At 39.7% G+C, this 26,994-nt stretch overlaps 2 protein-coding genes and 2 long non-coding RNA genes across 6 annotated transcripts; all 4 read left to right on the forward strand.

Moving 5' to 3' along the window:
* The first annotated feature begins 419 nt into the window (after positions 1-419).
* LOC145006298 (F-box/kelch-repeat protein At3g06240-like) lies at positions 420-2,797 on the forward strand. Of its 3 annotated transcripts, none has more exons than XM_078965393.1 (3): positions 420-550; positions 759-873; positions 1,265-2,797. In XM_078965393.1, the coding sequence occupies exon 3, from the start codon at positions 1,297-1,299 to the stop codon at positions 2,563-2,565; it is 1,269 nt and encodes a 422-aa protein (XP_078821519.1). In that variant the 5' UTR covers positions 420-550; positions 759-873; positions 1,265-1,296; the 3' UTR covers positions 2,566-2,797. The 3 variants fall into 3 exon arrangements, with proteins under 3 accessions (XP_078821519.1, XP_078821518.1, XP_078821517.1); XM_078965392.1 differs by having other exon boundaries at positions 816-873; XM_078965391.1 differs by lacking the exon at positions 759-873.
* Positions 2,798-4,296: 1,499 nt separating this feature from the next.
* On the forward strand, positions 4,297-5,947 carry LOC145005927 (F-box/kelch-repeat protein At3g06240-like). Its single transcript, XM_078965033.1, has 2 exons — positions 4,297-4,629; positions 4,708-5,947. Exons 1-2 carry the CDS (start codon positions 4,604-4,606, stop codon positions 5,900-5,902), a joined length of 1,221 nt encoding a protein of 406 aa, XP_078821159.1. The 5' UTR covers positions 4,297-4,603; the 3' UTR covers positions 5,903-5,947.
* A 1,411-nt stretch (positions 5,948-7,358) lies between these two features.
* Positions 7,359-9,550, forward strand: LOC145004100 (uncharacterized). The gene is made up of 6 exons (XR_013662267.1): positions 7,359-7,580; positions 7,711-7,781; positions 8,361-8,430; positions 8,904-8,972; positions 9,146-9,188; positions 9,316-9,550. It is a non-coding gene; the product is annotated as an uncharacterized LOC145004100 (long non-coding RNA).
* A 4,953-nt stretch (positions 9,551-14,503) lies between these two features.
* On the forward strand, positions 14,504-16,570 carry LOC145005885 (uncharacterized). The gene is made up of 3 exons (XR_013662701.1): positions 14,504-14,928; positions 15,752-15,817; positions 16,235-16,570. It is a non-coding gene; the product is annotated as an uncharacterized LOC145005885 (long non-coding RNA).
* The last annotated feature ends 10,424 nt before the right edge of the window (positions 16,571-26,994 follow it).

Below are 26,994 nucleotides of genomic sequence, written 5' to 3' on the forward strand. Positions count from 1 at the left end.
TTATATATCACATACACTTGTTAACATATTAATTATCAATTTCAAATTTTAAATTTCAAAATTGTCATTTTAATTACATTAAATTAATAATTGATTATACATTTTAAATTTTACATTTTAAAAGTTTTCACTTTAATTATATTACATTAATTACATTAATAACATTAAATTAAAAAATAAAATAAAATTAATACAGATTATAATGTGATTTAATTTCACGTATTTAATTAAATCAATAATTATAATTTTAAATAAATAAAAATATATAACTTAAATAATAATTTATTTAAAATAATTAATTAATAATTTCAATTTTTTAATATAAAATTTTAATTAATTTTATAATGATGATTTTATTAACGAAAACCCATTAATTTTAAATCTAGATTTTGGCCCAATATTGCAAAGATTATAGACGGCACTCCAAAAATGAAGAAGCGGGAGGAGCGCTGACCTACTGTGTTTCCGACTTCCTATGCGCCCTCTTTTATTTTCGATTCCATGACCATGGAAAATCCAAACAACAACAACTGAAGCCAACGCCCTAACGGTTAGTTCTTTTTCTTCTATGTCTATTTCTAGTTCAAGATAATCAATTATACTTGTCTTTTCTGATTTTTTTTTTTTTTTTGAATTCTCCCAACATAAGTACAGTATACCCAATTCTTTCTCTTCTTATTTTTGATTTCATTTTTCTGAAATACCATCAATTAGAAGTTACCTGCTGCCGTTTTATTTCTGAATCATACGTTTTTTAGATGAGACTCGAGATTAACTGCACCAGTTGGATTAATTTCTTTCTGAATCTTATCCAGTCAGAAGTTTGAACTCGAGTAATCTTTCAGAATTGGACGTTTTCATCTGTGTTACTGTGTAAGTTTGAATTTGTGGATATGTGAAGCTGTTTTGTTAAGAATCTGCAAAATCGATCTCTGAATTTGTTTAAATATATTTCCCTGATTTCGATTTTGTATGAATCATTGTCCTTTGAAATAGAACTTACCGATTTCGATTTTGTTGAATCGTTGCTTAATTCGATTTTTTTTTGACTTTTAAAAATGATTTTGTTTAATTCGATGTCTCTGTATTATATATGTCCCATTATGGTGGTTAATTTCATGAATAACGTGTGTATTCCATATTTTCAGAACACAAACATAAAAGTAAATTGATGTTGATATTGAAAGTATATCCATTTTTAGTGCCTTATTCTTTGAAAATTTTGCGTATGTCACTACTGATGTGTTATATACTGCTGTTACAGGTGATAATACTTTTGTTGAAAAGGGTGGAGGAATGCCTCCTCTTCCTCTTCTACCACATGAAGCATCAACAAAAAATGGTTCACTTGATAACTTCCATTTTTCCATTGGACAAGATCCGAAAAGATCAAGGGATTCACCACAATGCCCAGCGACACTAGAGAATCTCCCTAGTGATATTTTATTAAAAATATTCATCCGTTTATTGGCAAAACAACTTGCTCAAATGAGATGCGTCTCCAAATCATGGAATGCCCTCTTATCTCAAACCTCCTTTATAAAATCTCACCTCCATCATTCCATCAATAACAACGATCGATTTCTCTTGATTTTCTACTACAACTTGTTATCTCTTGACCCTATACCTTTCACAATACACCCGTGTCGATTTCCCCATCACGAACTCACCAATTTCATCAAACTCCCCCCGGTTATTCCCGATTCTGAAGATACTACTACTGACATGATCAGTGTTATTGGCTCTGTTCATGGTTTAATATGCTCTCGTTACTCCGATAATGGCATTCAAATTTGGAACCCTTCTCTCTCAGCTGTGTTAACTCTCCCCCCACATTACATACCCAGCCGAGGTCCTTACGAAATCTTTTTCCAGTTTGGGTTTGATCCAAAAACCGATGATTACAAAGTAGTTAAGGTTATAGGACTTACTGCACCACACATCAGGCAACCTGATCTCTTACCATATCCTGTAAAAGAGTGGTTGCAGGTTGAAGTTTATAGCATGCGAAAGGGTTCTTGGCGATTCATCACTCAAAAGTTTCCATTGCGTGTCACTGAGATTTTTTTACCCGAAAACGTCTGTGTAGATGGGCATGATGGGCATCTTCATTGGCTTGGTTATATTGGTGAGGAGGGGGATCGACTAATGATAGTGGCATTTGATTTGGGATCAGAGACATTTAGTGAGATGACTCTTCCGGTTCCAGATGCTGTGATAGACTGCAACGGGTGTTATCCGTTAGGGGTTTTGGCGGGAAAGCTTTGTTTTATCACATGGGTGGCGGATGATGATGTGTGTGAGGTGTGGGTGATGGAGGAGTATGGGGTGGCTGAATCATGGGTTAAACGTCATGTGTTTTTGCAGTTTAGTTATGGTGCACCTTCGTTTGGATTCACGTCACATAGTGAGTTTGTTATTGAAGATGATGATCGTTGTCTTGTTTTGTATGATCCGATTGCTGACAGGGAAAAAGTTTTGGAGAAATATTGTCCTAAATTTGGTACAAATAAAATCGTGGAGTATGTGGATAGTCTTGTTTGGGTGACACCTTCTGTGAGATGAGATGCGGCTATTGATTTCACGTTTTGAAAAGGCAACGTGCAATCATTGGATTCTTCTTTCTTGTTTTCTTTTGTTTTAACTGAGTGATCTACGGCTATTATTTTTTTTGTAAAATTAGGTAATCTTTAAGTTGCTACCTATTGGGCATTGAAGATTTGCTGATGTGGACAGATGACTTGGCAACAATCCAACATAGTTGAACCGGATTTATTAAATACCAAGTTTCAGTTTAGTTGGAATGTTTGTAATTTTTTTTCATAGTTCATGATCCAACAGGCTTCTGTCAAATTGACACTGTAAACTAGAGCTTTCTTTGGAATACCTTAATTAATTTCGAATGGATCATGACGTTTGACATGTGTCACACAATCCAGTCTTGTTTGGAACTCCCTTCTTTCTAACTTAAATATAGTAAATGAATATGAATTTCATTGATGAACTTATCCAATTTCAAAATAATCACGAAATGATATTTGAAAAATTGAATGAAAGTGTGACATGTTTGTTAAAATATCTTTATTTATTAGAGTAGAGTAGAAGTAGATACGAGTCTATTAAAAATTAAAATTTAATATAAAGGTTTAAGCATTGAACAATATAAAGGTTTAAGCATTGAACATTTTATTTTATAAAGTAATATTTTTACGAAAATACAAAATACATAAGATAACACGCAGGCATTAGCTAGTATAATTATATATCTAACTTCCTGACTACGTAATTCATCTCCTCGATAGTTCCAGTTTTACCTATGGCGACGGCGGGCAACGGAAGGGCTCGCTACAAAAGTGGCGGAGCCGGAGAAAAGCACGGTAAGAGGGCCTTCCGTCCAAGTTCGAAACTGTTTCTCTCAGATCAATTATTAATTATTTCTGGTACTAGTTTTTTCTTTGTTTCATTGGACGATCGTTTGCATCTTTTTCAATTGATCAATAGGTTTTCTTCTTGTAGAAACGCACTGATTTGACCATATCATAGGTCATGCAAATTGCAATTACGATTTAGTTTCGTTTTCGTTGATACCATTGCTTTGCATCATTGAATTGCTTATCTCTTTTTACATCGTAGGCTTTTGACATGTTTTCTATTGATCGAATACTCCTTGCTGCATGTTTCAAGAAAGGCAGTCATGACAATCGAAACAAGAAATTGTGAAATTTTTATGTGATAGACTAGGACATGATCTCATGCATGTGTACAAGTTCATTAGTAGATAGCAATGATATGACAAGAATTGCGAGCAGTATTTGTGGGAGAGTAGAAATCTTATCATGGTGAAATGTCCGTAGGCGCATATTTTTAAAGTTTTGTTAGTGTTGAGAGTGCTCAAAGCAGGGGAAGTATGTACTTTGGACATATAGATCTTGCTTAATACTAAATAAATTGAGATTATAGTAGACATAGGTTGCTTTTTATGAGGTAAATAGCTGAAAACCAAAAGGTTGCGCGTAATTCTCAAAAGAAATAAATCTGAAATATAATCATAGTTATGTGGTCAAACCATCACATAGACTATGCTAATAATCGATCTTAATCGATCATAAGAGGCAATGGGTATGGGTCAATCTTGCTGTAGATGTTTCTGTGTGGTCTAAAACTCAAGATATTCATAAGAATAAATAGCGTTTGTATTACCTCACTTGAATAAGAATTTTTTGTTTACGTTGTACATGCCCCCTTACAAAAGCTCTTATGTGACCAGAGATAAATGAAGAACCTCAGAATGTTTCTCAGGAGGCTGGGCGACATGTAAGTTGTTTTGGTGATTTGAGTGTATGCTTCCTGAATCATTTTAGTCGTGTACTTCATATATTAGAATGGACTCATTACAACTAACTATCAAAAATAAATGGAGGGGACGTTTTTTCTTTACGAGTTGATTAGTAATGTGTAATCCTATGTTGCTGTCTCAATGTTTTATCCTGATCAAAAAATTGTAATCTTGACGTACTTTTGATTTCCTCAACGGAAGAACTCAACTGGAGTATCTGACGAAAGTTGGAATTCTGCTACCACTAGGATATCAGAGCTTGAACAAATGTGGAAACGGAAAACCTTTACTAGGTTAGTGAGCAATCCTACGTTGTTATTATTAACTCTTTGGTTGTGACTTTACTGATGTGTTATATACTGATGATGCAGATCGGAAATCCAACATCCACCAACACTGGAGAACCTCTCGAGTGATCTTCTATTAAATATATTCATCCGCTTATTGGCCAAACAACTTGCTCAAATGAGATGTGTCTCGAAATCTTGGAACGCCCTCTTATCTCACCCCTCCTTTATAAGATCCCACCTCCATCATTCCATCAATAACAACGATCGAACTCTTTTGGTCTTCTACAACAACATATCTTCTTCTTCTAACCTTAAACCATTCACAACACACCCATTTCGATCCCCTAAGCTCAAACTCACCAATCTCATCAAACGCCCCCCGGTTAATCCCAAATCCAAGTATTCTGCTAGCATCATCAAAGTTATTGGTTCTTTTCACGGCTTAATATGCTCTTCTTATGGCAATGTCATTCACATATGGAACCCTTCTCTCTCCATGGTTTCAACTCTCCCACCACATTCTAAGCCCCCTCGCTATAATTATGAAATCCATTTCCGGTTTGGGTTTGATCCCAAAACTGAAGATTACAAAGTTGTCAAGCTTATAGGCCTCACCAGTATTTTACCATATCTCGTTAAAAAGTGGCTGCAAGTTGAGGTTTATAGCATGAGAAAAGGTTCATGGGAGTTCATTACTCAAAGGTTTCCATCTGATGTCACAAGAATTTTTGACATTGATTTCGTTTGTGCCGATGGGCATGATGGCCATCTTCACTGGCTAGGGTATTTTGCTGAGGGGGAGAAGAGAAATGCGATAGTGGCATTTGATTTGGGTTCAGAGACATTCACTCAGATACCTCTTCCAGATTCGATACCAAGTAACAAACACCCGAATGCTTTAGGAGTTTTGGATGGAAAGATTTGTGTGATGTCAGAGGTGGTCACGGATGGTGTATGTGAGGTGTGGGTGATGGAGGAGTATGGGGTGGCTGAATCATGGGTCAAACGCCATGTCTTCTCAATGTTTCTTGGTGATGTGGTTTTTGGATCCACATCGCACAACGAGTTTCTTATTTTAGATGGTGATTTACGTATTCTTTTGTACAATCCAACTTCACGCAAGGCTAAAATCTTGGAGAAATTTTGTCGTGGAAAACCAATCAAAGGTAAAATTGTGGAGTATGTCGATAGTCTTGTATGGGTAAGCACACCTGCCCAGCGTGAGATGGTGGATGGTGTAGGACAAAAAATTGGAATGGAACCATGTGAAGTATAATACAAAGTTTTTTAATTAGGTTTATGTATAATATTCATGTTTAGTTTAATTAGGTTTATGTATAGTATTCATGTTTAGTGTACATCTACATTCTCTCGTCATTGTGGTTTAATTTGATTTTATAATGAAGAGAGGTTTTACCTTGTTCAACATTTGGACGATGTCGGCTCAAATTCAACAATTGTCTGCTTTATTGTTATATCCGGTAAAAAGTTAAAAGGTTTTAGGTTTGCAAACTCTATTTTAATGATTTTTTTGAAGAGGTATAAGTATAACAGCACAACTTCCAATTTTGTATCATTTTTGTGAAATTAGGCAATTTAAAGAGTAAATTACATATATATTTGAGGGTCCATGTGTTATTTATTTTTTTGTCATATTTTTGGTCCTTGGTGTAGTTAAAACGACTATATTACCCTTACTTATTTACAAACATATATACAAATTAGGGTGTACATAAGATAAGAATTGGGACGACCAGATTAGGTCGAGACGATCTAATCAAAATATTGGAACCAAAAAACTTAATCGCCTGGATTGCTTGTGTATTGATTTGAAATCAGAACCTACACTCAAATCAAAATCAAAATTTGAAATCAAAACCTAAATAGAAATTAAAAATAATTTTGAATTTGGGGTTGTCGGATCTCCGGATTATCGAATCTTCAGATTCAGAAGTATGGCATGAGTGAGAGAAGGTGTTGTGTGTCTTGTGTGTTTGGAGAGAGAGAGAGAGAGAGAGAGAGAGAGAGAGAGAGGACTATATTTGACATGGATGCGGTGTGAAGTATTAAGATATAACTCGGTTATATCTATCCACATTTAGATCCATATATTTAGCCGACATGTACATTACTTTGTCAAATATTGTTTCTCTAAATATTTCCATTAGTTAGACGCTTCTTTCAATATGTACACCCTAATTGTAATTCTCTGCAATTATTGCAAATCAATACAGATATAATTTCTATTCATCTTTTTTCTCTTATGTAATCTTTATATGGTATCAGAGCTTATAATTTATATTCATCTTCTTTCTCTTCTGTAATCTTTATATGGTATGAGAGCTTGGCTCTGCACACATCACACCTACAAATTCCTCCCCATCCTCTTTAAAACAAAACATCTATACCAATGATTACTCCTCCTCAATTTCCCAACAACTCTGAAATTAACATCCACAAATTACCTTGGGTGGAAAACTCAGATCGAAGCCCTGTTGCAGAGCCTAGATCTATACCGATCACTACAAATAATATTAAATTTAGTGACATATTTAGTTTTGTGACACTATATTAGGTTTTTAGTGACACATTTTTTTATATGCCACTGTTTGATATTGAAAATTCTAATTTACTTTGCATGCTGTTTGTTTCCTTCTAATTTTTTTTTACCCGCTCATTATTTCCCCCAACATTAAAAGCTTTGCACCGACCCTTTTCTCTCCTAGGTCAAAACTCAAAACACATTTGAAATATCGGATCCCCTAAATCAAAATCCCTTCCAATTTGCAAACCTTTGTCGCTCCTATGCCTCATTTCGTCGCTCATTGCAGGTTAAATCTCAACATCTCCCTGGTTGAAGTTCATTGCAGATTTAATACGTCTCGGTATCTCTCTGCCGATTGAAGCTCTCTATATCTCACCATCTATTTCATCTTGTTCTCTAACCCCGAAAAGTATGATTACCGAATCTAATTTGATTACTTGGTTTCTTTATTTACTGCTTTTCTTTTTGTGGTTTCCGATCCTATTGTATTCGCACAATTATAAGTAATTGACTAACATATTTTGATTCTTCTTTTTGAGGTTCTGGCGTCTTCTACTTTTCTTCCCCAAAATTAACTATATCTCAACAGGTGGATTCATTGTTTCAAAAGGTATGCTTCCTAGCTATTGGTTTTTGTACCTGATTTACATATTTTAGATGTGAAAATTTGTTAGTTTGTTGATAAATTGTTGTAATTTGTTGTTGTTCAGAAGTTTTTGACATTTCTTTTTCAATATTAATGGAACATCTTTCATGTTTAGAGACGCACATCAAGTGCTCGACGAAATTCCTGAAACAAACACCACTTGTTTTTCATCAAGTTAGCCTTTTTTAATGTCTCTGTAGCTTATTTGTCATTAATAGTTACTCAAAATCAGTAGCTCTAGCTTTTTGCAATTCCCATAAGGTTGAGGCTGGTTCACGAAGTGTAATGAGAACAAATGTTTAAACTTATTTTTCCACATCATGCAAACATAAACAAACCTCCAAATTTGACACATTAAATAAATAGGTTCAAGCTTAATAGATAAGGTAATTGCGATATTTACCAAAAAATACAGGTACAATCTATATATTTACATGACAACGTCATCGAATAATTAAGGGCCCAATAATTAACTATCTAAATTATATTTCATAAATATTTTGAATTTAGACGACTAATATTGTTGGCTTATTGATTTACCAGAAGGTTGTTGAGGTGCGAAAAAAATTGTTGGATGATATGGATAAATTACTTGAGAGGATACTTCAAAGAGGTAATGTGAAACTGGAAGATGATAAAATAATTGTTAAGTTACATAAAGCTTTTAGGAATATGTGTGTTGAATACTTGGTCTTGTAACATGCATGTGTTTTATAATTTGTTTTTTTATTATATATGTGGTAACTTGGATGTAAAGATAAGAATAAGATTCTTGTCTAGAAAACTTATTAACTAAAAAACCCATTACATAAATACATAATGATTCAAGTATTGCCATTTAGAAATTTTTTATTGGTGTTAATCGGTTTAACTGAAAACAATTGAACGAACTGGTTAGGTTTATACGGTTTTAGGTTAACCGAATAAGACACCCAAAAACCGAATAACCCGAACCAGTTAATCCTCTTTTTATTCGGTTTCGGGTTTTTTTTCACACCCGTAAATAAGTTGCTATAATCAGCTCTTTTTTTATTTATTTATCTTATTTCTAAGATGGCTAACACTTTTTTCCATTATGTGAAACAGAAGATGAACCAAAAGAGTTGAGGACATTGCAACATTCTAAACCTTTAATATGTTTTGTTAAAATCATAGGTAACATTGATGTGCATTTTGTTTAATTTCATAACTTTATGTATTTTTTATACGAGTTGGTACTTTCCATTTTCATTTCCAGGTTGATTGTATAATATTTTACTACACAAATTAGTCTATGCCTTGACTATATGTTTCAAAATATATATAATTCAACCTGTTTCTGGTTACAGGGAGTTGTCAAAATTTGTTTCAAAGTAGGCTAAGGAAGGGGAGGTAGGCATTTTTGTAATTTTCATGTCTTGTTTCTATATCATGTTAAGGACCAACACTTCTTTTTAAGTCATGTTTAATAGTAATATTTAAAAATGTTTTTATATAATGTATTATGGTTATATGATAGGTAATTTTTCAGAAGTTGGGTAGATAAGAAGACCGATTATACAAAGTTCGAAGTCAATGAAGCTTCGCGTTTCTTCCCCAACAATTATCTAGTTCAATAGTATTATGGTTTAAGTACTAACACAACATTTTTACTTATTAAACTTTTGAGAAGATGATTTTATTTTAAATATATTGAAAATATTGTTGTTAAACAAGTTCAAATTGACGTAATGATATTATGTTTCCATTTATTAGCTTAACTGTCTTATTATTATTTTATATTATCTTTAAATTTAATAAAAAAATCAGATCTAACTTGTTAAAATAATTTTTTTGTCTTACAAAATTTGTCATTAAAAGCATAAAAATAATATTTATTTTAGCAGTTAAATAGTGGCATAAAAATAGTGCCACTAAAAACCTACAACTTTTTTAATGACATAACCCAATAAGGCTGCATCGACACAACTAAAAAGTGCCACTAAAGAACTTTAGTGGGAGCGTTATTAGTTGCACTTTTTTTGTGCTGCTGATTGTCCAAGGGGCCTTTTGTAGTACCCGGTTCCTGGTACGTATTTTAATTTAATTAATTATTATGTTTTGACTTGGGACTCGACGAGTTGGAGACCCAATTCGTCGAGTAGAATCGGATTTGGACCCGGAGGTGTAGTGACCTACTCGACGAGTCGGGAGACCGACTCGACGAGTAGGAGCTGTCTAGACAAAACCCTAATTTTAGGGTTTGCACCCTATTTAAACACTTTATGAGGCCTCCACCCCAGCCTCCATCACCTCCAGACCCTGTTCACGAAACCCTAGCCAACTTTTGAGTGTTCTTGAAGCTACTTGGCGCCATTCTTTGTGTTTGAAGTTTGAAGAAGGAAGGAAAGACTTGAAGGTTCAATAGGAAGTTAGTACATCCACATATTTGATTGCATTTCTAGCTTGTTTGAGGTAAAAAGCTCCTACCTTGACTTCTTACTTGTTAGATCCAATTTAGTGCTTGAAACTTGACATCTTTGGGGCATTTCTAAGCCATTTTGAGTTTCAGAGTGTAATGAAGAGTAAGGGCTTCAGATCTTGAACCTTGGAGGGTTCTCATGGCATAAAGGTGCCAACATTATGGCCATGAGAGCCCCATGCACCTTGTAGATCTCATTTTTGGGTCTTTTGAGCTTAAAGACCCATGCATGGACGTAAAGTTCGTGACTTTACGTGGTATATCGACCCTAGGAGGTCAGATCTACCCTTTGGATGAGATAAGCTTAACAGAAATCAAGTTTATAGACATGGACTTTTGGGGACTCGACGAGTCGTTCTCGGGACTCGGCGAGTCGGGTATTGGTTACCCAAACTTTTATGTATCTTAGGAATTTGGTTGAGTCCAGAAAAGGACTCAACAAGATGGACGTGATTATGGACCTGGAAATCATGGGACTCGGCGAGTGTATGAACGGACTTGGCGAGTCCAAGGCAATCTTCCAACCCATGAAGACGGACTCGACGAGTTTTTCATATAACTCGGCGAGTCATAGACTGGGCACATGCACATGATGAAGATGAACTCGACGAGTTGAAGGATGAACTCGACGAGTCAGTTGAAGATGGTCCCTATATTATGGTTGAAGGAGGACTCATCGAGTTCTTGCTAGACTCGACGAGTAGAGTCAGGGGTTGTATCATTTCGAAAGAATATGGACTCGACGAGTTGGTGGAGCAACTCGGCGAGTCAAGTCAACTGGAGGTTGAGTTTGACCGAAGTTGACTTTGACTTTGAATTTGACCCGGACTAGAGTCAACCCTTGATGAGAAGGGTTGGGGGTACAAATTAGTAATCAAGAAGGGTTGTTGTGTAGGGATGGAGGAGTTGAGAAGAGTTGATACCTGTACCAAGGACTGTGCGAATACTACACGACATCGAGGTGAGTTACCTTTCAGTAGAATTGGGTCTAAGGCACCAAGGCTGGCTCACTAGTAGTTGATTATAGTTGAGATGATTGTCTTTGTGATAAATGTATGGTTTACTACTACCTGATATGTTTATGTGCTAGCATGATTATGTTGTATGTGATAGTGGTAGTAGGAGGGGACTAGTCCCTAAGTTCGGTTGTTAGGAACGAAAGGTAGGTCGGCACCCCAGATATGCCTGACAATATGTTTATGATATGATATATGGCCACTACGAAGTCGTGGTGATGCCCTTCAGGTTCATCAAAGCTCCTTCCGTGTTCATGGATCTCATGAACCGCGTGTGCAGAGCGATGCTGGATCGGTCGGTGATAGTTTTTATTGATGACATTTTGGTCTACTCCAAGATGCAGGAACAACATGAGGAGCATCTGCGAGAGTTTTTGGATACTATGAGGAGGGAGAGATTGTACGCCAAGTTCTCTAAGTGTGTGAGTTCTGGTTGCGTGAGGTGCAGTTTCTTGGGCACCTTGTCAACCAAAACGGTATTCTGGTCGACCCGGCCAAAGTGGAGGCTGTGATGAGATGGGAGGTTCCGAAGTCTCCATCTGAGATTCAGAGTTTCTTGGGATTAGTCGGCTACTATCGGAGATTCATCCAGGATTTCTCCAAAATAGTTGTTCACTTGACTCGACTAATGAACAAAGCCATTGTATTTCGCTTGGGGCCTGAGCAGCTGAGACAGAGATTGTGTGAGGCATCAATCTTAGCCCTGCCAGAGGGCGTGGAGGATTTTTGTTGTGTAGTGTGATGCATCCATCTCGATTTTGAGCGCAGTATTGATGCAGACGAGGCATGTTAGCGCCTACGCTTCGAGGCAGCTGAAGCCTCATGAGGCAAACTATCCGACGCGTGACTTGGAGTTGGGGGCAGTTGTTTTCGACCTCAAGATTTGGCATCATTACCTCTATGGTGTCTACTGTACCATTTACACAGACCACAAGAATTTAAGGTACCTCATGGATCAGCCGAATCTGAATATGAGGCAACATCGGTGGTTGGACGTGGTGAAGGATTATGATTGTGAGATCCTATACCACCCGGGGAAGGCCAATGTCGTGGCCGATGCACTTAGCCGCAAGGCAGCGCCGATCAGAGACATCTGCCTGCAAATGACAGTGGGGACTCCACTGTTGGAGCGGATTTGAGAGGCCCAACAGGAGGCTATGAAGGAGGAACATCGTAAGAGTGAGCATATTATGGGCCAGGTTTCCTCCTTCGATTATGACATTCATGGATTCTTGACACTACACCGTAGAGTATGGGTCCCATATCATGGAGGTGTGCGCCAGGTATTGATGGAGGAGGCGCACAAATCCAGGTTTTCTATCCATCCCGTGGCGACGAAGATGTATAGGGATCTTCGTCTTGATTATTGGTGTCCCTGCATGAAGAGGGATGTAGCTTGGTTCGTAGAAAGATGCATGACGTGCAGGAAGGTCAAGGCCAAGCACCAGAGTAGGGATGAGATTTAGAATTGGAAAACCGGACCGGAACCGGAATCGGAACGGAACCAGAACCGTTAGAACCGGAATATATAGAACCGGTTCCGGTTCTGGGTTCGAAAATTGGTTTTTTCCGGGTTCTAGGTAATCCGGGTTTGGGTCCATCAGGTCCGGGTAAATCGGTTCTAAAAACCGAAACCGGTTTTTGGAACCAAAACCACTTTTACGGACGGAACCAGTTTTTTTTGAAACGTTTAAAAGATGCATATCTCATTTGTTTCAACTCTGATTGACATAAGGTTTTTTCCAACATGTAGTTTAGAGTTTATACATGATTTTAGACTATAAATTTGCTATTTTCAGTTTTATATTCATTACAGTCCCCCAAAGTTGATATATCAAAGCTGGAAATTTTTTATTTTTCAGTTTTTTTTGTATTTGGTGAAAGTTTTAAAACATGCATATCTAATTCGTTTGAATTCGGATTGACATGTGGTTTTTTCCAACTTGTAGTTTACAGTTTATACATAATTTTAGACTACAATTTTGTCATTTTTAGTTTAACATTCAATGATTTACAGTCGTCCGATGTCGGGATATCAAAACTGAAAATTTTCAACTTTTCAGCTATTTGTTTTTGTACTTTGTATTATGTGAAAATGTTAACACATGCATATCACATTCGTTTAAAGTTGGATTGACATGAAGTTTTTTTTTCCACAGTGAATTTTAGAGTTTGTACATGATTTTTTACTATAATTTTGTTAATTTTGGTTTCATATTCAATGAGTTACAATCCCCCAAAGTCGGGATATCAATATGAAAATTTTCAAAGTTGAACCCACTAAGTAGTAAGTAATTACCAAAAAATTCCAGTTTTTCCGGTTTAAACCCACTTTATTCGGTTCCAACCTACCCATTTTGATGTTTTCGGGTTTTCCGGTTCTAGACCAACTTTACCCGGAATCGTATCCGGATCCGAACCAGATCCGGTTCCTATATACTGGTCCGGTTTCCGGTTCTACAAAATCCCGTTAAATGGTTCCTAGTTTTCCGGGTCCAGGTCCATCTGGTCTGGGTTTGGACCCACTTTCATCCCTACACCAAAGGCCTCACGACAAGACCCAGCCATTGGATATTTCGCTGTGGAAATGGGAAGATATCACTATGGATTTCATCACGAAGCTTCCCATGACCGCGCGAGGAGTAGATTTGATATGGGTCATTGTGGATCGGTTGACCAAGAGTGCCCATTTCAAACCAATCTAGGGGAGCATCTCAGCCGAGAAGCTAGCCGATGTTTCCATCCGAGAGGTAGTAGCTCGACACGGAGTGCTAGTCTTTGTGATTTCAGACAGAGATGTACGATTCACCTCCAAACCCTAGAGGATTAACTGCAGGCATGTGTTCTGGACTTCGGTGGTAGCTGGGATACCTATCTTCCATTAGCTGAGTTCTCCTACAACAACAGCTACCATGCGAGTATCGATCGTCCTCCCTTTGAGATGTTGTACGGAAGGAAGTGCAGGACCCTGATATGTTGGGGTGAAGTCGGACAGAGGGTCATGGGGAGCACTGTCACACCCCAAAACCAAGAATGGCAGAAACGTTCTGGGGCGGAGGACGTCATGTAAAGTATCACAACACAGTAATTGTAAATAAGCAAACAACATCATCCATTGCATTAAATATAAAATTTTAATACAAGCGTGTTCTGTACAGTTTTAGACACCAAAAATATAATGTGAATCAAAATAATATGATGAGTCTTGAATGCGCTCCATCTTCTGAAAAGTTGGCATCGGTACCTGTCTACTGATGACCTGATGTAATGACCCGTTCCCGGTATGTTAATTAATTGTTAATTGTCTAAGTTTTCAAGAGGGACTCGGCGAGTTCTAGCCTGACTCGCCGAGTTGGGTCGCGTATTTTGTGCACGCGGGAGCCGGGGACTCGACGAGTCTATATCCCGGACTCGGCGAGTCCGTCCGTCTGGGTGAAACCCTAAATCCCCGGGTTTGCCCACTATTTAAACCACATTATAGCCTCATTCTCGCCACTTTCACCCTGAGAACACAGTGAGAGAACCCTAATCCTCCCTTGAGAGTTTATAAGTGATTTGGTGCCATTTTTGTGAAGGTGTGAAGAAGGAGAAGAAGAAAGAAGCAAGGAAACGAGTTGTAGTGCAAAGATCCAAGGGCAAATCTGAGTTTATTGAGGTATTTTCGGGTTCCCTTCTTGTTATATGCTTTAAACTTCCATTAGAGCTCTTCTAAGAGCCATTTGATGTTTGTTCCAAGCCTTATGTTTGCATGAATGTCTTAATAAGTCGAAATACCTTTGGATCTGAATGTTGGGGTGTTGTAGAGCCCATATCTGCTATCTTTTTGGAGTTACATTGCATATTAGCCATGGATCTACTCATTTTGTGTATCTTTTAGCCCTATTTCCCTTATTCATGAGGTTGTGCACGTAAAGTTGGAAACTTTACGTGGTAAAACAGCTTATTGGACCCAGATCTATCATTTGCATGTGTTGGATTCAAGAGAAATCGAGTAAAAACTAGCTGCATGGCAGCGACTCGGCGAGTCGGGATGAGCGGCTCGGCGAGTCGGGGCGCGAGTCCCCGATTCCTTCGTTTTTTAGCAGTGTCGAGTGCACCCAGTGAGTTAGAGGGTGGACTCAGCGAGTTGAGGGTAGACTCAGTGATGGAGGGACTCAACGAGTTGTTCATACAACTCGGCGAGTCCAAGGCAATCTCCTTAGGATCAAGAACAACTCGTCGAGTCTGTTCATACGACTCGGCGAGTCGGATGAAGATTGTCTGAGTTCTTGGATCAAGAGGGTACTCGTCGAGTCGATGCCACACTCGACGAGTCGCAGTGAGTATGAGTTGGAAGTGAGAGTGAGACTCGGCGAGTTGGGCGGCCCAACTCGGCGAGTCAGCCCCAAAAGTAAGTTGACTCTGACCAAGGGAAAAAGAGTCATTTTACCCCAAGTGCAGTGTTTAGTATTTGATTGAGTGTGTTCATGGACTTGTAGCCGAGGAGATTCCGGAGCAGCAGCCGTTAGCTTTCAGAGACACACACTCAGCCGTCAGTTTACGAGGTGAGTTTCCTTCCAGTAGGGACGGGTCTAAGGCCACAATTCCGGCCCGTCCAGTTAGCAATAGTTTCCGGACTTGATCCGATGCAGTAGTTAGTATGTTTGATGCCTTCGTGGCTCAGACAGGATTTGTGAGCTATGTGTTATGTGTTATGCATTATGTGTTCCGGGCTACGGCCCGATGTAGTATGCAGTATATGTGTTCATGCTAGTTGATATGATATGCCATGCTATGCTCAGTTCCGGACTTCGGTCCGATGCAGTCAGTTCCGGACTTCGGTCCGATGCAGTTTCCGGGCTTCGTCCCGATGTAGTGGGCAAGGCCCGATATGTGTTTATATGATATTGTTATTGTATGGTATGTGGTATTTTGGGGGAGCTCACTAAGCTTCGTGCTTACAGTTTCAGTTTTGGTTTCAGGTACTTCCGCAAGCAAAGGGAAGAGCTTGGGATGACGGCATCGCACACACCACCGCCTCAGCTTTAGCCTGGGATTGATTTAGTTGTTTGATTTGATGTAGTATGATACAGTTTTCCGCACAGTACTTTATTATGTTTTGGAATACATCACGCATGGTTTTATTATATGATACTCTGATTACAGTTTTGATTATATTAAAAACAAAAATTTTTGGGTCGTATTTTTGGGTCGTTTCACCTGAGAATACAAGTTATTTTGGGTCGTATTTTTGGGTCGTTTCACCTGAGCATTAAGCTGGTGAGTTCATAAGTATTTTAGTGTCGATGTTTGTTATCAAAACGTTTGAACCTGTCGTAAGTATAAGTTGTAAATGTATGTAAGTATTTGTAAAAGTTTGAATCTCTCAGAAAAACCTATATTTTCTGTTAAAGTAGCCTTCTACCAAGGCTTAACTGTTTTGTATGCTCGTTTGATGTAAAAGTGTGTAATTTCCCAAGTGTAACTATCTTTTAACAAAATATAGTTTGTACATTAAAGTTTAAGTGAGGTTATCACCAAAATGTAATGGGTAAATCATTGTAGTACTGTAGTTTTGTTTTATAGGAACTACTGCTGTACTAACTACCTTAAACCAGATTTATATTAAGGTATAATGTGATAATTGCACCATACTATCGACTGATAACAACGACATAAAGAACGGTCGTAATAACGGAATGACGTTTGGCACCCGCAGACCTGTAGGTCCGGCTGTAGCTAGCAGCAAGGTGTAGGATAGTCAATCCAGTATACATCTATACGCAAACTCAACGCTCTCCCTCCAAAAGAATTCTGGCTACAACTCGGGCCATGACATTTAAGGCATGCTCCGATACAGTGGATCACAACTGTTAACGTGTCCATGTATATGTAATGTTTATCGTTCTAGTATAGTTGTATATGTCCTGTTTCTAGTATAGTTGTATATGTTCTGTTTCCAGTATAGTTGTATATGTCCTGTTTCTAGTATAGTTGTATATGTTTTGTTTCTAGTATAGTTGTATATGTCCTGTTTCTAGTATAGTTGTATATATTCTGTGTTACCCCGATGGTAACTAGCAATTGATGTATTGATAAGTATGAATATGGAAGTACTTTTATGTCTATACATGTATATATGATATATAACTAATATTGAAACGACCCTCGGATGGTCACCCGAAATCCCACCAGACCACATCTCAGTGCGTGAAAAGGAAATAGGGCGGATGGCCTTCCTAAGCCCTTTAAACATTACTTATATATTTATACATATATGGGAATGCAATTTATAAGTAGTAAAACAAAGTTTAAATAAAAGCATTTGATAAGAAAAAGAGTTTGTAAAACATTTTGAAGTAAAACAGTTTGAACAGTGATAAAATCATTAGTTTCCTAGTTATTAATCACATGTGATTAATGCAATCACATGTGATCAAAGCAATAACTATAAGTATTTAACTTGTATCCCCCCATAAAGTATTTAAATATTTAAAATAATTTCAAAGGTTGATTTAAGGGGGTATGAACTCACTTGGACGTTTGAAGATAGCGAGATGTAAAACCGGGCAGAGTTTCGTCTCGGGAAACGGATTTTTTTTCTCGGGATTCTCGGGAATCTCAGGAGTAAAATCGACCCTCGGGACTTGAGCAAAAAGACCAGAGCTTCGGGTTTGAACGGGCACGGAAATCAAGGCAAGATCGTCAGAGAAAGAGAAAAAATGAGCAAATTTTTCGGAAAGGCTCGCATTCCTTTTATAGGGGTGCTGAACCGCCTCCGTACGCGGGGCGTACGGGCGTACGCAGCGCGTACCCGTGCGTCATCGCTTACGCACTTCGGACGGGACGGGTCGGATGGGGCGGGTCGGATGGGACGGGTCGGTAGCTTCGCATAGGGCGACGTGGACGATCCGAGGCCCTTGATTCGGGTACGCGGGGCGTACGAGGGTAAGCGGCGCGTACTTCGGCCCTAGGCTGACTCCCCTTCGGATATTACCAAGGATTTTTAATTATTTTTATATTTATTTTAAATAAACTTCTAAAATTCATATCTCCTTCATACGAACTCCGTTTTCGACGTTCTTTATATCCCCGCGAAGGTGAGACTACGATCTACAACTTTCGTTTAGATTCCGTTGGCAAATTCCGAAATTATTTTTATTTTTTATTTATTAAAATGACGTGATTAAGGAATTTCTTTAAAAATTCATAACTTTTTTATCTGACGTCGGTTTTTGCCAGACTTTTTACTGCTAAAATACCATTGTCGAGACCTTCGATTCTCGTTTAGGACATTCCGGCCAAAAGTCGCTCGATCTCCGATTCGAGTTTTTAGTTGTCTGTTGCTAAGCCGAACTTGGAAAAATCATAACTTCAATATACGACGTCGGATTTGGGACTTCTTTTTACGTACGATCATGGTTTGATGACATTTAAACATAGCAGAAATTTAAATAGAAACTTTTTGGACATTTTATTATCAAAGTTAATTTTATTAACTCAAAAATGTTTACAATACTTGACCTATTAGGCCATTACAAAGAGTTGAAATATCGGGTTGTCACATCACACCCCCGTTAGAGGGAATTTCGTCCCGAAATTTAAAGTAAGAGAACACTTGTGGATTAGGGAAACATATGTGGGTACTTGCGTTGCATCTGATCTTCGCGTTCCCAGGTGAATTCAGGTCCTCGCTTTGCATTCCAACGGACCTTCACGATAGGGATGCGACTTTGCTTGGTTTGCTTGACCTCTCGGTCCATGATTTCTACTGGTTCTTCCACGAAGTTGAGGCTCTCGTTGATCTCGATCTCGTCGAGTGGGATTACAAGAGTCTCATCGGACAGACACTTTTTCAAGTTAGATACGTGGAATGTAGAATGTACGTTACGAAGTGTGTCGGGTAGATCGAGTTTGTAAGCTACGGGGCCGACTCTTGCGAGAATCTCGAAAGGCCCTATGTACCTAGGATTTAGCTTCCCACGCTTACCGAAGCGTATCAATCCCTTCCAGGGTGAGACTTTGAGAAGGACTCGGTCTCCTACCTGAATTCCAAAGGTTTTCTTCGTTTATTAGCATAGCTCTTCTGTCGGTCTCTAGAGGCTTTCAATCGTTCATGGATCTGAACGATCTTCTCTGTCGTTTCCCGAATGATTTCCGGACCGGTAAGAGTACTGTCGGAAGCTTGCCCCCTGGCTAATTGGGTATCACCCACCTCAGCCCAACACAGAGGGGATCTGCACTTTCGGCCGTAGAGAGCTTCAAATGGAGCAGCCTTGATGCTCGTGTGATAACTGTTATTATAGGAAAACTCGACAAGGGGTAAATGAGCATCCTATGCCTTCCCAAAGTCAATCACGCAGGCTCACAACATATCTTCCAGAGTTTGGATGGTCCTCTCACTTTGTCCGTCGGTCTGAGGATGGTAGGCTGTGCTCATGTCCAACCTTGTTCCTAGGGAATGTTGTAGTGATTGCCAAAATCTTGAGGTGAACCTACTATCTCTATCGGAGGTAATGGATATAGGCACACCATGTAGCCGTACAATTTCCCTAATGTATGTTCTAGTCCGTTTCTCCATCTTGTCGGTTTCTTTGATAGGCAGGAAGTGTGCAGACTTGGTCAATCTATCGACGATGACCCATATGGTATTAAGTCCACCCGCTGTCTTGGGCAACTTGGTTATGAAATCCATAGTGATCCGCTCCCACTTCCATTCCGGGATCTCTGGTTGTTGCAATAAACCAGAGGGCTTCTGGTACTCGACCTTAACCTTTGCGCAAGTAAGGCATTTACTCACGAAGGTAGCAATCTATGCTTTCATATTAGGCCACCAGTATAGCTTTTTAAGATCCAGATGCATCTTATCTGAACCTGGGTGGACGGAATACCGAGTGTTGTGCGCCTCGGTCATGACCAAGTCTCGGAAAACACCGTGTTTCGGTGTCCAGATCCGGTTCATGAAATATAAGGCTCCGTCACCCTTGGCTTCTAAATTCTTGTCCATTCCTCTAAGGGATTCATTCGTCACATTTTCAGGTTTCATGGCTTCAAGTTGAGCCTCCTGAATTTTCTTAGACAAGTGTGAATGGATGGTTATTGACAATGACTTGATTTTGCGACCAGAATATTCCTTCCGACTTAGGGCGTCTGCTACTATGTTGGCTTTACCCGGATGATAACGAATATCGCATTCGTAATCACTGAGTAGCTCGACCCACCGTCGTTGTCTCATGTTGAGCTCCTTTTGATTGAAGATGTGTTGTAAACTCTTGTGGTCGGTAAAGATAGTGCTCTTCGTTCCATACAAGTAATGTCTACAGATCTTCAGAGCAAACACCACTGCTCCTAGTTCAAGATCGTGGGTCATGTAGTTAACCTCGTGTGTCTTCAACTGTCTGGAGGCGTAGGCGATGACCTTCCCTCGCTGCATCAGAACACACCTGAGCCCTTGGTTTGATGCATCGCAATAGACTACGAAGTCTTCTATTCCTTCGGGAAGGGATAGTATTGGTGCGGTGCACAAGGCTCGTTTGAGTGTTTGGAATGCTCTTTCTTGTTTCTCTTCCCAGTCAAAGGCCACGCCTTTCTGGGTTAGGGTTGTAAGAGGTTTCACTATTCGAGAAAAGTTCTGAATGAATCTGCGGTAGTAGCCAGCGAGACCTAGAAATTGGCGAATTTCTGTAGGCGTCTTAGGTGCTGACCAATTTTCAATGGCTTTAATTTTGGATGGGTCCACGTGGATTCCCTCTTCGCTTACCACGTGTCCTAAGAATTCGACTCTCCGGATCCAAAATTCACATTTCGAGAACTTCACATAAAGCTTCTCTTTTCGTAATGTCTCTAGAACTTGTCGCAGGTGATCGCCATGCTCTTTCTTACTTCGGGAGTAGATCAGGATGTCGTCAATGAAAACGATGACGAACTGATCCAAGTAAGGTCGGCATACTCTATTCATCAGATCCATGAAGACTGCGGGCGCATTGGTCAATCCGAATGGCATCACCACGAACTCGTAATGTCTGTAACGAGTTCGGAAGGCTGTCTTCGGCACATCCTCCTCTAGCACTCGTAACTGGTGATATCCGGATCTCAGATCAATCTTAGAAAAATAGTTCGCCCCTTGCAGTTGGTCGAATAGATCATCTATGCGAGGCAGAGGGTAACGATTCTTGACCGTCAGTTTGTTGAGTTCTCTGTAGTCAATACACATACGGAATGATCCGTCTTTCTTCTTATCGAACAAGACCGGTGCTCCCCAAGGTGAGAAACTCGGTCTTATAAAGCCCTTGCTGAGCAGTTCGTTAAGTTGACTAAAGAGTTCCTGCATCTCAGCCGGTGCTAAGTGGTAGGGCGACTTGGCTACTGGGGTAGCTCCTGGGACTAATTCGATTCTGAACTCGACCTATCGTTGCGGAGGTAACCCGGGTAGTTCTTCTGGGAAAATGTCGGGAAGTCGCTCACTACAGGGATGTTCTTTAGTTCTTTTGTTTCGAGGCTCGTGTCGACGATGTGAGCAAGGAATGCATGGTATTCCTTACGCAGATACTTTTGTGCTTGAATACTTGATATGATGCGAAGACTTGCACCGGGTTTGTCGCCGTAGACTATAAGAGTTTCGTTAGACGGAAGGTTTAGACGGACTGCTTTCTCGTAGCACATGATGTCGGCGCGATGAAGGCTTAACCAATCCATGCCAATGATAACGTCGAAACTTTTTATTGATACTGGCATGAGGTCGATTGGGAATGAATGGTTATCTAGAGTTAGGGTACAACCTAAGTATATGCTACTCGTACTTTCAGTTTTTCCATTAGCCATTTCTACTGTGTATAGTTCTTTGAGTGCGTGCGGTGGTTGATTAAGCATGCGAGCAAATTTATGGTTTACGAAGCTTCGCTCCACTCCTCTATCGAATAGAATGCATGCATAGGAGTCATCGAGGAGGAACGTACCAATCACCACTGTCGGGTCAGCAATTGCTTCCCCGTGGCCTATAGCTAGTACCCTCCCTGCTCCTCCAGCATTCTTCGTTTTGGGGCAGTCCCTCTTAAAGTGGCCTGCTTCGCCACATCCATAGCAGGTTGGGCTCGCGCCAGAGCCAGGGACTTGGTTGATAGGTCTCGCCGGAGATTTACAGAAACGGACTGTGTGTCCTTTCCTGTTGGAGTTAGAGCACTGCATTTCACGGTAGGGGCCGTTGTGGTGGTAGTTGCATTTGTTGCACTTGGGTGAACTTCCAGCATACCCACCCACCGGAGCAGTAGTAGCAGCAGCAGGGGTTATTGCAGCATGTATTGCCACAATTTGCTGCTTTTTGGCAGCCTGTTGCTTCTTTTTTTCATCCCAGAATTTCCGCTTAGTATTAGTGGGTTTGGAGGGTTCCGGGATGGCTAGGGTGGTTGTGGTTGCAAGGGTTTTGACTCCATGGTCAATGAGTCGTTGTGCCAATCGTTTGGCACTGTCGAAGGTAGCGGGGTTTGATGCTAGAACATTCCCTTGCTACGGAGGCACTAGCCCCCATATGTACCTCTCGATCTTTTTCCCCTCGGTGGGAACCATATTAGGGCAGAGGGCCACCAGTTCGCTGAATCTGGCGGTATAAGCAACAATATTGGTGCCCTTCATGGTCAGGCTCCAAAGCTCCTGCTCTAGTTTATGGATCTCGCCCCTCGGGCAATATTCTTCAATCATGAGGTCTTTCATCGTTTCCCAGCCTATGTCGTTGGCTACGACGAGAGTTAGAGATTTAACGTGGCCGTTCCACCACGTCAGGGCCTTTCCTTCAAAGGTGCATGCGGCATATTTCACTTTGCTCGCAGCAGGGCATGAACAAATTTCGAAGACCGCTTCAGTCTTCTCGAACCATTACGAGAGGGAAATGATTCCACCGGTCCCATGAAAGGACTTCGGCTTGCAGTTGGTGAAATCCTTGTAAGAGCACTCTCTCGAGCGTACATGGGTTTCAACTGGAATGGAGTTAACAGGGGTTCCACCTCTGCTGGCATCAGTAGAGTGATACTGTGCCATGGCAGTTGCCACTGCTGCAACTACGGCATCATTTAGGGCTGCTGTATCGATGACCGGAGGTGGAGGAGGCGGTGTAGGTGTAGGGTTATTCCGGGGAGATTTGCGAGGAGGCATCTTTCAGCTATAAGTTTATAAAGATAAGAAAAATGGTAAGAATCAATTTGTAAGCAACGTGAGAGTGACACATGGACTAACTAACCATCGCCCAACAGTTGAATGAGTGTTTGAAATCACAATAAGAAATATTAGTAGGAAAGCACAAGTGTATAGATTTTTCCCACAGATTAGATAGATTTCAATAATACTGGTAATACTGATGTAATAAGTTCAGGGAAAATCGACCTAACAGTAGGTCTTACATCATACCATATAGAAAAGTTTGACAGTTCTTAGATTCCTAATTAGAGTACTGAAAGTTAGGAATATTTTACAGATAAGTGCTACTTAGAGCACAGATGTTAAAGGCTAATCCTTAACCCAAAAGATAATGATGTACTAGACATCATCTAACGGCGATGAATATTCCTCGGGAGAACCCTAAGGTCTCTCATTTGACGGACCACCTCTTGAAGGTTTCTCTCATGAGCCCTTTGACGAGCTCGAAGTTCCATGACTTCTGCTTGAGAGGCAACCAGATGTTGCTGTAGGGTTTCATTGGTTCTCCGGGTCCGTTCCATGTCTTCTTCGAGACGGCGAATGCGGACTGTGTTGACACCAGAGTTGGCATCAATCTCCATGACCCGGTCGGTGGCTGCTCGACCTTGCTCGACATTACGAGCTATTCTGCGGATAATGACAGGCAGAGCTCGGTCAGCAGAGCCACCATCGCTGACGTTGTAAAAGCTTCGGTCCCCAAAGTATGGTAAGGGTTGACCCTGTTCATCACTCCAGCGATTCAAGTTGTTTGCCCACAAGGGAGTAGGACCTGGAAAAGCTGGTTGAGGGTTGTTGTTCGGGGGTTGGCCTATGAGCGGTAGGTTGTTGACTTCAGGTTCGGAGTCGGATCCATTAGAAAAGCCTTCTGCGAGGTGATCATCCAAAGGGATTGGATGCTCAACTTCGGGCTCTTCATCGATCCACCCGACATTGCCTTCATTTGGAAAGTATGGGTCGCCCTGTTGGAATCCAGCCATTTAGATCTACGCGAGAAGAGAGGTATAAGAATATAGTATACGTGTAACTAGTAGTACAAAATACACCTATAGTATTTAAAGTTTAAGTTCTACTGATCTTTTTGTGGCATTGTTGGTAAGTTTTTAGACTTGTTAACACATCACAACCATTCTAGGGCATATGCTAATCACTCCTCGGACCAGCATAGTTGATCAGGCTATGCCATTCCCAGGACTGACCATACATCCCCAAGCTTACCTGTGATATTTAACAATCGTAATACTTTTGTTCTTGTCGTTGTGACACTGGTTTTAGTATGAATGCAGACTAGTATACTTAATTAACTATTTTAGTATTTAAAGTATAAACTCTTGGTCAGAGTGTTTTAATCCCAAATGGCTTTATAGTTTAGTATATCTTTTATGGGTTGATATACTTGCTTCACTATAAAAAATGCTCTGATACCAATCTGTCACACCCCAAAACCAAGAATGGCGGAAACGTTCTGGGGTGGAGGACGTCATGAAAAGTATCACAACACAGTAAATGTAAATAAGCAAACAACATCATCCATTGCATTAAATATAAAATTTTAATACAAGCGTGTTCTGTACAGTTTTAGACACCAAAAATATAATGTGAATCAAAATAATATGATGAGTCTTGAATGCGCTCCATCTTCTCAAAAGTTGGCATCGGTACCTGTCTACTGATGACCTGAGAATACAAGTTATTTTGAAAGAGTTTATCAGCATTAAGCTGGTGAGTTCATAAGTATTTTAGTGTCGATGTTTGTTATCAAAACGTTTGAACCTGTCGTAAGTATAAGTTGTAAATGTATGTAAGTGTTTGTCAAAGTTTGAATCTCTCAGAAGAACCTATATTTTCTGTTAAAGTAGCCTTCTACCAAGGCTTAACTGTTTTGTATGCTCGTTTGATGTAAAAGTGTGTAATTTCCCAAGTGTAACTATCTTTTAACAAAATATAGTTTGTACATTAAAGTTTAAGTGAGGTTATCACCAAAATGTATGGGCAAATCATTGTAGTACTGTAGTTTTGTTTTATAGGAACTACTGCTGTACTAACTACCTTAAACCGGATTTATATTAAGGTATAATGTGATAATTGCACCATACTATCGACTGATAACAACGACATAAAGAACGGTCGTAATAACGGAATGACGTTTGGCACCCGCAGACCTGCAGGTCCGGCTGTAGCTAGTAGCAAGGTGTAGGATAGTCAATCCAGTATAGATCTATACGCAAACTCAACGCTCTCCCTCCAAGAGAATTCTGGCTACAACTCGGGCCATGACATTTAAGGCATGCTCCGATACAGTGGATCACAATTGTTAACGTGTCCATGTATATGTAATGTTTCTCATTCTAGTATAGTTGTATATGTCCTGTTTCTAGTATAGTTGTATATGTCCCGTTTCTAGTATAGTTGTATATGTCCCGTTTCTAGTATAGTTGTATATGTTCTGTTTCTAGTATAGTTGTATATGTACTGTTTCTAGTATAGTTGTATATGTTCTGTGTTACCCCGATGGTAACTAGCTATTGATGTATTGATAAGTATGAATATGGAAGTACTTTTATGTCTATACATGTATATATGATATATAACTAATATTGAAACGACCCTCAGATGGTCACCCGAAATCCCACCAGACCACATCTCAGTGCGTGAAAAGGAAATAGGGCGGATGGCCTTCCTAAGCCCTTTAAACATTACTTATATATCTATACATATATGGGCATGCAATTTATAAGTAGTAAAACAAAGTTTAAATAAAAGCATTTGATAAGAAAAAGAGTTTGTAAAACATTTTGAAGTAAAACAGTTTGAACAGTGATAAAATCATTGGTTTCCTAGTTATTAATCACATGTGATTAATGCAATCACATGTGATCGAAGCAATAACTATAAGTATTTAACTTGTATCCCCCCATAAAGTATTTAAATATTTAAAATCATTTCAAAGGTTGATTTAAGGGGGTATGAAATCACTTGGAAGTTTGAAGATAGCGAGATGGAAAACCGGGCAGAGTTTCGTCTTGGGGAATGGATTTTTTTTCTCGGGATTCTCGGGAATCTTGGGAGTAAAATCGACCCTCGGGACTTGAGCAAAAATACCAGAGCTTCGGGTTTGAACGGGCACGGAAATCAAGGCAAGATCGTGAGAGAAAGAGAAAAAATGAGCAAATTTTTCGGAAAGGCTCGCATTCCTTTTATAGGGGTGCTGAACCACCTCCGTACGCGGGGCGTACGGGCGTACGCAACGCGTACCCGTGTGTCATCGCTTACGCACTTCGGACGGGACGGGTCGGATGGGACGGGTCGGTAGCTTCGCATAGGGCGACGTGGACGATCCGAGGCCCTTGATTCGGGTACACGAGGCGTACGAGGGTACGCGGCGCGTACTTCGGCCCTAGGCTGACTCCCCTTCGGATATTACCAAGGATTTTTAATTATTTTTATATTTATTTTAAATAAACTTCTAAAATTCATATCTCCTTCATACGAACTCCGTTTTCGACGTTCTTTATATCCCCGCGAAGGTGAGACTACAATCTACAACTTTCGTTTAGAT

Source organism: Lactuca saligna, chromosome 7 (assembly GCF_052625555.1).
Source record: "Lactuca saligna cultivar CGN05327 chromosome 7, ASM5262555v1, whole genome shotgun sequence".
NCBI lineage: Eukaryota > Viridiplantae > Streptophyta > Magnoliopsida > Asterales > Asteraceae > Lactuca > Lactuca saligna.

What these genes read in the sequence shown, in the direction of transcription:
- LOC145006298 (XM_078965393.1), top strand. Translation starts at nt 1,297, where the DNA reads ATGCCTCCTCTTCCTCTTCTACCACATGAAGCATCAACAAAAAATGGT.
- LOC145005927 (XM_078965033.1), top strand. Translation starts at nt 4,604, where the DNA reads ATGTGGAAACGGAAAACCTTTACTAG. An exon ending in AAACGGAAAACCTTTACTAG is followed by an intron (nt 4,630 to 4,707) that starts GTTAGTGAGCAA and finishes CTGATGATGCAG; the next exon opens with ATCGGAAATCCAACATCCAC.